Source organism: Hemicordylus capensis, chromosome 14 (assembly GCF_027244095.1).
Source record: "Hemicordylus capensis ecotype Gifberg chromosome 14, rHemCap1.1.pri, whole genome shotgun sequence".
NCBI classification, from domain to species: domain Eukaryota; kingdom Metazoa; phylum Chordata; class Lepidosauria; order Squamata; family Cordylidae; genus Hemicordylus; species Hemicordylus capensis.
In genome coordinates this window covers 5373717-5383907 of record NC_069670.1, presented here as the reverse complement: position 1 = coordinate 5383907, position 10191 = coordinate 5373717, and the positions used below count along the sequence as shown (strand labels likewise).

Sequence of the window (10191 nt, the reverse complement as noted above, 5' to 3'; positions counted from 1 at the left end):
CCCTTTGATGATTGACAGGCGGCGGGAGGCAGGGGCTGGGTAGAAGAGCAGGGGGCTCCTCCCTCAGCGCTGATTGGTGGAGCGGGGGGCTCGGCTGGACCTATAAAAACGCGGCCCCTAGGAACGGGGCGGTGTCAGCGTTTTCCCGCGGTTCAGTCGGCACGCGCCGCTTTGCTCGTTGGTTTGCTCTGCTCGGGTGAGGGCGGGGGAGAAGAGCGGAGTCGGGGGAAAGGGCGGGAAATGCGGTTCGCGGGGGGCGGGGCATGTGGTTTGCGGGGGCGGGGCTCGCGGAGGCGCCGCCTCCCTTTGGGGGGCGGGTCCCCTCTTTTCCTCACTCCCCTCAGCCACCCCAGCGGGTAGATAAATAATTATTTATCTCCGTCAGCAGGGCGCTGTCCCTGCATAAAATAGCTCCATAAGCATCACTTGGATAGAAGTGCTGTGCTATAATTAAAACCAGCTGAAAACTTGAGCACCAGAAGTGGGGAGTATAAATACACACACACGATGTGGTTCATGGGATGCATGCCATGGTCGACTTTGCAGGGCTGTTGTTAGAAGCAGCAAAGCAAGGCGAGGGAGTGTGCTGTGGGCCACTTGAAAGTGGTGGATGACACTAATGTTTTCTGTATATATAGATATAGGCAATATCCAGCAAATAGATAGAGGCAATTTCCAGCTATATTGACATTGACATTGATATTGACATTGATATTGTTTGTGTATATATATAGAGAGAGAGAGAGATGCAATATCCAGCCAGAGTTAGGACCATTTAGGTTACTTTCATTCCTACAAATGAGTAAGTAAGATGGACCAGTGATCTTACTCTTGAGTATGGCCGCTTCCTATGCAATGCAACACATCCTCAGTTTGTGGGGAGGGGTGGGTGGGACCTTCTTGCCCTCCGACTGGAGAGGCAGCCCAAATGGAGGCATGCGCTCCACCGCCTCTGGCTTTGGCAGTGCTCTCAGCTCCTTAACCTATGTGCAAAATTTTCCACTTGTTTCCAGCGTGACAATACAATCCTTGCCACAAGGGCTTGCCCGTTCTGTCTGATTCTGCCCATCTTGCTGCGGGTGACTCGGACTTTATTGGGGCAGTCCGGGGCTGATACTGTGTCTGGCATCCTCCTAACCCTGTTTTTCAGAAAGATTCCCTCGGAGCCTCTGCTGTCGTCACTTGAGTTAGAAATGAGAGATAACCAGGGTGCGCGTGTCCCGCCTGCGGTCACCACTGGGGTGAAGCCAGGGAGCACGAGACAGCGGCGTCGCACGGCCAAGGTTGTCGGAGCACCCAGAGGAGCGCGAGGGCCTGAGAGAGAGCTTTCTGCTGCAGCCCTGAAAACTGTGGAGCAGCCCCTCTTCCTGCTACGCAGAGAAGAGCAAGAGGCCTTCTTCAGTCTCCTGGGTGAGATCCTTGGGCCAGCTGTGCTATGGCTAATCTGCAGCGTCCTTTGCTCTGCTCTCCCCGCCCTCCACTGCACAGCCCTATCCGTTTTTGGGTGCAGTGTTCCCTCTAACGGGGATTCCCAGCTGCTGTTGACTACAACTCCCATCATCCTCAAGCAAAAGCCGTTGCAGCAGGGGATTCTGAGAGTTGTCGTTAACAATATCTGGGAATCCCTGTTAGAGGGAGCACTGATTGGGTGTGGTGTAAAATGTTTCCCATTCTAGACTACGTCTTGAGAGATCTTGTTACTGGAAGCTTGATATGCATTCCACAATTGTAACACTGCTTTTCTTGGGTGGGTGGGAAATTCTCTTTTTGTATAGAGCGAGGTGTTAATATGGAATGGGTCCAAGGGCCAAACTTGCTATTTTGCAGGTACCCAAGGGCTGCACTAAAACTTCCACTGAAAAATCATTGGTCTGATGGGAAAGGCTGTAAAACCACAAAAATATTTATTATTATTTCTTGTTTACACAGTCAGACAGGTGTTATTGACTGGTTTGGTTTATCCAGACATTGAGTCCTTCCCAAGGACCTGGGATGGCTGAATTTTGTTGTCAATTGTTATAGATATCGTTGCAGAATATAGGCTGTTCCCAGTAAAGCTGCTTTTTGTAATTGGCTGATGGTGATTTCTGTGGCCCCGATGGTGTTGAGGTGCTCTTCAAGGTCTTTTGGAACTGCACCCAGGGTGCCAATTACCACTGGGATTATTTGGGTCTTTTTCTGCCACAGCCTTTCAATTTCAATTTGTAGATTTTTGTATTTTGTTGTATTTTCTATTTCTTTTTCTTCTATTCTGCTATCCCCTGGTATTGCTATGTCGATTATTTTGACTTGTGTTTCTTTCTTCTCGACTACAGTTATATCTAGTGTATTGTGTGGCAGATTTCTTAGTACTGGGAACTTCATGTTTTATCTACACTATAACACTTTGTGTTCATGTTCTTTATGCTGACTTTTCCTAAAGAATCCTGGGAACCAGTGAGAAAACTCCACTAAAGACTCATAGCCCTCTGTTACCTTTCCCAGGGGACAGAGAATTAATATTACAATAGTTTGTAATATGGATATACAGTAATTAGAAAACAATTTTCTATAATGGTTACTTGGTTGACTTGTAAAGAAATAGTATTTTTCAGATAGTCTAAACAATTAAATCTGAGAAACTTATGAAGCAGTTTGGAGCATCTAAAGCTTTGTCAACTAAATAGCAAAAAACAAAATTGCTTTTGCTCTCTCCCTTAGAGGATGGCTTGATACAAGAGTTCCTGTCAATGGACACATGCTACAGAATTTCAGATAAGGTATGTTCCTGCCATGATCTCCATTCTGCCCTGGAACAAAACCCTTTGAAATACCACCTTTTAGTGCAAATTTTAATATATGTTTCCCCAAAGTGATAGAAAATTCTAGGATAGCGCTTGAGTCCATGTTCTTTCAGTGAGAACACTGGAGAAGTGTGTTCTTATAACGGCTTTATTTATGAATATACAAACTGCTTGTCCTGAAGCAGAGCCCCTGTATCTGTATCGGAGTCCCAGAAAGCAACTTCCTGTTACGGTTGTACTTGAGTTTTTTTGCTGAACCCTTGAATCTTACTTCTCTCATATTCGATCTCCAAAAAGCAAAGCCTCCTCCTTTCTTATTCTATAGACCAAGGCAGAAGGGTGCCATTTTCCTGCCTTGGTCTATAGAATAAGAAGGGAGGAAAACTTTGCTTCAAATTGGGAAATTTATTCTGCTGGCATTTCTTCCCATCTCTGCTTTCTCCCCCTTCACTTGCTTATCACTTGAACAGTTGTGCTCCTGGATAAGTTTCATTAAAACCAGCTTTCTCCTCCAGTATCTTATAGCTATGGCTATGATGTACTTCAAACGAGCTGGCCTGCCTACGAGGGAGTACACACGGATCAACTTCTTCACCGCTCTGTAAGTATCTTGGGCCCCTCTGCCTTGGAAGGAAATGGTTGGGATTCGTCCATGTCACCAAACAGTCTGGCTAGAGGGAAGCTGTTAATAGCTTCCTAATACCTTTATTAAGACCAACCAAAACAACACCATCACAAGCAGCAAGCTTTCAAGTTCTTCAAAACTGTGAATCACACTGAACGTTAAGCAGAGCAGGATTAGGGGAGAACGGAAAGAGCTGGGCCTGCTGGCAGAGCCTCAGAATCTGGAGTTCACAAGCTGTAAGATGGAGTTAAGAGACTTGTTTTGCCTAGTTTGAATAGGAACTAGACACTGACTTCAGGCCTCATCTGGATGGGGGGAAAGTCTACATAATACCACCTTCATTCCCTCTAATGCAAACTTTGGTGGCACCAGGAAAAAAAATTGAGGGAGGGTACAGAAGGGGCAGAGTGCATTTATGGATGGGTAAGCTGTGCTCATACTAGATTTCAGAAACAGAAATGTGGGGGGCAAAGTACTTGTCTGATGGGGCACGGTCCCCACCCCCTCTGGAGCCACCCTTGGCTCCAAGACCATGCCCAGCTTCTCTATCTACCACTTTTAACTTTATTTTATTTATATCCCACTTTTCTTGCATGCTGGAACCCAGTTGTCCCCTTTGCCAAGCAGGGTCCACCCTGGTTTACCTTTGAATGGGAGATGTGTGAGCACTGCAAGATTCCCCTTCGGGGATGGGGCTGCTCTGGGAAGAGCACCTGCATGCAGAAGGTCCCAAGTTCCCTCCCTGGCAGCATCTCCAAGATTGGGCTGAGAGAGACTCCTGCCTGCAACCTTGGAGAAGCCGCTGCCAGTCTGTGAAGACAATACTGAGCTAGGTAGACCAATGGTCTCTGACTTGATCGAAGGTAGCTTCCTAAGTGGTTTCTATATAGGTAGTCTCTGAGAGGGCATGCCCTCAACTCCTGCCTGTGGCTTCTCAGAGGCATCTGGTGGGCCACTGTGCGAAACAGGATGCTAGAATAGATGGGCCTTGGGCCTGATCCAGCATGGCTGTTCTTATATTCTTATGACCAGACTTGGCTACATCAAAGTGGCTGTGCCATTCCCTTCAGACCAGAACTTTGGGCAGAGTTTGAGGAAGACTGTGAATTCAGAAAAGTGGTGATGGTCTGGTTGGTCATAAAAGATGTTACCAGACTGACATGGATTTTTCCCCCCCAATGGACTGATCCAGTTACCTACAAAGTTTAGGTGTCTGGCAGGGCTGGTGTAGCCCTGCAGTTCTTGTGAACTTAAAAGTCTTTAGTACTGGGATGTAACTAACTCATTCTTCTTTCCAGTGGCAGCTCAGTTACCTTCAAAGAGGAAATCATAGCCAGGCATATGAAATGCTCACTTATGAGAACACTGTCCTCTGGCACTTTTGCCTATAATGGAGGATAAATAAACTGGGGTGGTTCACGTATCCCAAAGCATACTTCACTTCTCATCACTTGACTTGCAGTGCATGTGCGCTCATGTGCATGCAGGAGAAAGAACATGAATAGGCTCAACTAATATTATGAGATGGTGGGAGATGCTGAAAGACGTGAGATGTGATGGCTCATTCACACTAGCAGATCACTGCTTGATGCCACATTCAGAGATGAACATGCATTTTTGCCTAGCGTTCTCTTGCTTTGTGAGAGAATTCTGAAGGCTTGCCTGCCGCTCACTCCCCCATAACCTTGTCCTGATCGCAGGTACCTAGCTAATGACATGGAAGAAGATATGGAAGACTACAAATATGAGATCTTCCCTTGGGCGCTTGGTGAGAACTGGAGGCAACTTTTCCCACAGTTCTTGAAAATGCGAGAAGATTTCTGGGCTAAAATGAAATACAGAGCCTATGTTAGTCAACGATGCTGTGATGAGGTTAGCTGTGACTATTTTTTTTCCCTTGTGTGTGTTGCACTGATATGCCAAAACTAGTGAGCAAGTGTAGGGGTGGTATATAAGTAGTGTTGCCAAGGTCTTTTGGCTGTGGGGGATAGGACAGGATAAGTTATCATCCTGCTGATGGCTTCTTGGGAGAGGATGGAGCACCTTTTTTTTTTCCCCTCCCCCCACCACCCTTCTTCTAGGGCAGGGTTGCTCAGTTTCGGCCCTCCTGCAGATGTTGGCCTACAATCCCAGGCTATTGGTCACTGTGGCTGGGGTTTATGGGAGTTGTAGGCCAAAAACAGCTGGGGGGGGGCTAAGTTGAGCAGGCCTGTCTAGGCCAGGGATTCTCAACGTCGGGTCCCCAGATGTTATTGGACTTCAGCTCCGATAATCCCCAGCTCCAGGGGCCTTTGGTTGGGGATTATGGGAGTTGAAGTCCAATAACATCCGGGGACCCAACGCTGAGAATCCCTAGTCTAGGGGATTAAAGCTGTTTTGTAACTCTCAAGCTTCCTGTTGTCTAGATCATGTTGAAGGAGCCGGCTCACTGGGCCTGGTCCCGTGAACGAGCCATCCACCACAGTGGCGCGCTGAGGAGTTACCTGGTAGATGAAAAGGACGTGTTTCCTAGAGGGCCTGGTGTTACACCCCCAGACTGCCTTCTCTGTGCATTTGATCTGGTAGAAAACGATGATAGCGAAAGGACTCCTCCTGCCAGCGACCTGTTGCCTTGCACAGGCAAGCCGGGATGTGAACTGCTTTCCTCTGCTGGATCCCAAGGCTACGTCACGCAGAGTAAGTGTGGAGTTATGCCCCAGCTCCATTAAACCTTTTAAAATATAGTGCCCTCTCTTGCTTAATACTTGTAACCGAAGTGACTTAAAATCACAGTTGTAAAATTGTCTCTTTTCTGGACAAGATCAGGGGGGACCTCTAGGGATTAAATAAGATAGTAAACGCACAAGCCCAACCCAAGTCTTTAGTAAGATTGTTTATTACAGCAAGATAATAAACTAGCTGGGCTGGGCGCAGAGCATCTGCACCTCTAGTTCTCCCCGCCACCGTTCTCTTTCCCCACCTCCCCATCCCTGCTGTTTTGTTTCCTGCCTCGCCCACAATCCTGTCCGCCAGCAGCGCCGCTTTCCTATCCCCCTGCCGGCAGCTCACTTGCGAACTCTCGCGAGAGCTGCCACACATGGGATTAGCGACAGGTACACCTTAGAGAAATATATATATAGATGGGATTTCTTGTGTTTACAGACCTGTGGGCTTGATGATAAAAGGCTTCTGGATCAATACCAGAGGACACACAAATGGTTAAAAATAGGCAAATTTAAGACATCCGTCTTAAAGGGATGTTAACAGCATATCATCTGGAAGTAGTCCTAGTGTAAGAGTAATTCTGAAGTAGCTGCTCTACTACTGTGGAATGAGATCCATACAACATTATTCTTGTTTATGGCTTGTCCCTAATTCTTGGGAAATTCCTGTGACAACATATTGTGGAAATTCTTAGACACACCATGGTATGTCTGTGAACTCGTGCACATGTGGACCCCACAGTGAGTTGCCCCTTGGCAAAATAGTTACCCGCAGTTGTAGCCTGTTAGGACTAGCAAGAGGCCTCAACATAAGAACAGCCTTGCTGGATCAGGTCCCAGGCCCATCTAGTCCAGCATCCTGTTCCACACAGTGGCCCACCAGATGCCACTGGAAGCCTACAGGCAGGAGCTGAGGACATGCCCTCTCTCCTCCTGTTACTTCCCTGCAACTGGTATTGAGAGGCATCCTGCCCCTGAGGCTGGAGGTGGCCTCTGACTGACTGGTAGCCGTTGATAGACCTCTCCTCCATGAAGTTGCCATGAGAGGCCTCCTTCTTGCCCCTCCCAAACTAGAGGGAAGATGTTGGGCAGCAAGATGACACATCTTCTCAAGCTTTCCCTTGGGAAGACTTGGTAGTTAAGCTTCGCTACTTCCAGCTGGGATCAGGAAAGAACTTTTTCTTTCTGGTGGTTCTCTACTCTTTGTATGCATGCTGAAGAAATCTGACATCACGTATATACTCAGCAAGTACCTTTTTTTGTGGTACACCTGTTCTTTGCCCGTGCTATGGCAATATCTAGATTGGGCTGAATGTTATTGGATATGTGGTCCTGCCTCAGTGGGAATCCGATAGAGTTTTGATTCCTTACAACTTTATGAACCTTCTTCCAATATTTATAGCCTACTCCATCTTGTGGGCTCTGGCAGTCTTTCCAGACATAGATCTGTCTCCAAAGGGTTCACAATCAGAGACTTCTATAGCTACGGAATTCCTCACACTATGGTTTCAAGCTGAATCTTTTGGTTGACAGCCCTGCAGGAACCTGCTATGGAGACCGATGGAGCTGGCAGGCAGTGGCCACTGGTGACAGCATCTCCGGTGGCGACGGATCCCCTCCACACACACATACTCTGCCTCCTCTGAGTGGCATTCATCGGGTGTTCTCCGGTCTCTGTTCAGCATTCTATTTTTCCCCTCAAGCACTTTATCTTCCTGTTCACGAAAAAGACATGGACCAATGCCTGTGTGTATAAAAATATAAGAGCTGTCTGGTGTGACATGTACAATTCCAAATCTGTGAGGTGGATGTTTGTAATAAATGTCTAGAAGGACAGGCTTATTCTGGGAACATTCTTGGTGACTTTATTCTGGTACGCCAAAACTGGTATAGTAGATAGGGTTTTCCTGAGGGTGGGGGGGGAGGGTTTACATCCCCGTGTCGGGGAATGGAATGGTCAGTAAAATGGGAGAAACGAATGCCTACTTTCTCTTGTGTGGGGTGGGGGCTCATATTTGATTCTTCCTTCAGGCCTAAAAATCCCAGGATACTTCTGTCGGGAATTCTCTCTGGTAAGAGAGACCCTTCTATTACAGCAGACTGCACAGAGGCGAAACACAGCGGAGTCTGCCTAGGCATGCGTGTATGCTGCGAGTAAAAGAAACTTGGAACCAGTTTATAGTTTCCAATCAATATAAGGAGTCTTTATTGGAGAACTCCATTCTAGATAGGGAAGTGGAGAGATGGGATCTCTAATCTATCTAGCTAGCTGGATGCAGAGGGATGGTTTCTGCATCTGCACACATGGTGCAGGGAGAGAGGAGCTTGTGTGTTGCAAGGGACTGGAGAAGAAAAAGGGAAAGAGGAAGTGGAAGGCAGGAAGGAAGTCCCTGAGAGTAGCAATCTGCATATCAAAGGGATAGTGTCGGAGCAGTAGAGAAGGGATGGCCAATGTCTTGACCCCTCTAGCCCTCTGACTCACTAGTCTGTCCCCCTCTGTCACTGAGGCATGAGCCAGCGCAGAGTCCTTCACTCCCAACAACTTCTAGAGCAGAACTGCTCAACTTCAGCCCTCCTGTAGACGTTGGCCTACAGCTCCCAGAATCCCTAGTGATTGGCCACTGTGGCTGGGGATTATGGGAGCTGTAGTCCAAAAACAGCTGGGGGGGGGCCTAAGTTGAGCAGTTCTGTTCTAGAGGGAAGGCTTTTGTGCACTTGGGTTTCCATTGCATGCAGAACAGAAAAGGAGCTGCTGCTTTGTGCTCTTCTGTGCCTTTCCATCATAATGAGCTTCTGCACAAAGCCTCATTGGGAATCTTTGTGAGCTTTTCCTCAGAACTTTATTGGGTGGGGAACCTGCCAGATCCCTGCCTGCAACCTTGGAGAAGCCGCTGCCAGTCTGTGAAGACAATACTGAGCTAGATAGACCAAGGGTCTGACTCAGTATATGGCAGTTTCCCATGTTTCCTAACCCTGTCCCCAGTGCTCTATTCAATTGACGTTGCATGTCGGCCCTGCCCTCCATTCTTCTATAGTATTTGCATCTTCGTTGGAACCCTCTTGCTCGTAATCTACTTTTTCCATGCAGCAGTCCTCGAGGGTTTCTCTGTCTTTTTCTGTGCTGCTCCATTTCCACTAAGGGATGGGACATTACCAGTTAGCTGTCTATACTTCCCTCTTCCCCACACTCTTAACTTTAAAGACAGATTCTGTTGTGCATTTCTGGCTTATCAAAGCTCCAGCATGTCTCCCTTCTTCTGAGCCCTAGGGAACATTGAAGGGTGTGGGGTGGTGGTTATGCACACAACTGTGCTGTTAAAGGTGCTGTTGTTGTTGCTGTTTGTTAGGGGGGCGGGGGTTGGTTTAAGGTGGCTTCTGTTTCTCTAGATATTGTTGCTGCTTTAATCGCTAAAATAGCTTCTGTCTGATCATTGCCCTTTAATGACACGGCTGTGATCCTAGGCACACTTTCCTGACCCATGGAACATAGTGGGTCTTACTTCCTTGGGGTCAACAAGCAATACAGTGCATAGATATTGCTTGTGGGGTGAACACAGTTGGCTAGCTACTTAACTTTAAAGACCAATTCTGTTGTGCATTTCTGGCTTATCGGGCAGAGCTACTGCTAAACTCTTCATGCTTCCCTTTATAAAAAAAACAAAAACATTTTATATCCCGCTCTTCCTCCAAGGAGCCCAGAGCGGTGCACTACATAGGTTTCTCCTCACAACAACCCTGTGAAGGAGGTTAGACTGAGAGAGAAGTGACTGGCCCAGAGTCACCCAGCGAGTCTCTTGGCTGAATGGGGATTGGAACTCGGGTCTTCTTGGTCCTAGTCCAGCACTCTAGCCACTACACCACACTGGCTATGATTAGGGTTGGTGAATGTGCCCACTCCATTCCAGAGGAGACGTGGGCTAAAAGCCGGGTGTGGAAAACTTCCAGGAGATACTGGAATCTCGCCTAGCTTCTTCCAAGCTCCATGGGAGTCGTCATGGCAGATGTATGTGTGGGCGGAATGCTACAAAAGTACAGAACAACAGAATCCAATTTTTAAAAAGTAAGCTGGCTTTCTCTGCAT

General features: G+C 47.5%; 1 protein-coding gene across 6 annotated transcripts; it reads left to right on the top strand.

Moving 5' to 3' along the window:
- The first annotated feature begins 141 nt into the window (after positions 1-141).
- Positions 142-7961, top strand: SPDYC (speedy/RINGO cell cycle regulator family member C). 6 transcript variants are annotated; one of them, XM_053277355.1, is made up of 8 exons: positions 441-484; positions 733-802; positions 1151-1410; positions 2701-2759; positions 3299-3384; positions 5109-5280; positions 5814-6084; positions 7644-7961. In XM_053277355.1, the coding sequence occupies exons 3-8, from the start codon at positions 1194-1196 to the stop codon at positions 7754-7756; spliced, it is 918 nt and encodes a 305-aa protein (XP_053133330.1). In that variant the 5' UTR covers positions 441-484; positions 733-802; positions 1151-1193; the 3' UTR covers positions 7757-7961. The 6 variants fall into 6 exon arrangements, with proteins under 6 accessions (XP_053133329.1, XP_053133333.1, XP_053133331.1 ...); XM_053277354.1 differs by lacking the exons at positions 441-484; positions 733-802 and adding an exon at positions 142-196; XM_053277358.1 differs by lacking the exons at positions 441-484; positions 733-802 and adding an exon at positions 153-196 and having other exon boundaries at positions 1155-1410.
- Positions 7962-10191: the final 2230 nt, after the last annotated feature.

Coding starts and splice junctions, on each gene's coding strand:
- SPDYC (XM_053277354.1), top strand. CDS start 1,194: ATGAGAGATAACCAGGGTGCGCGTGTCCCGCCTGCGGTCACCACTGGG. Junction 2,760..3,298: donor GCTACAGAATTTCAGATAAG/GTATGTTCCTGC, acceptor TTTCTCCTCCAG/TATCTTATAGCTATGGCTAT. Junction 6,085..7,643: donor CCAAGGCTACGTCACGCAGA/GTAAGTGTGGAG, acceptor TTTGGTTGACAG/CCCTGCAGGAACCTGCTATG.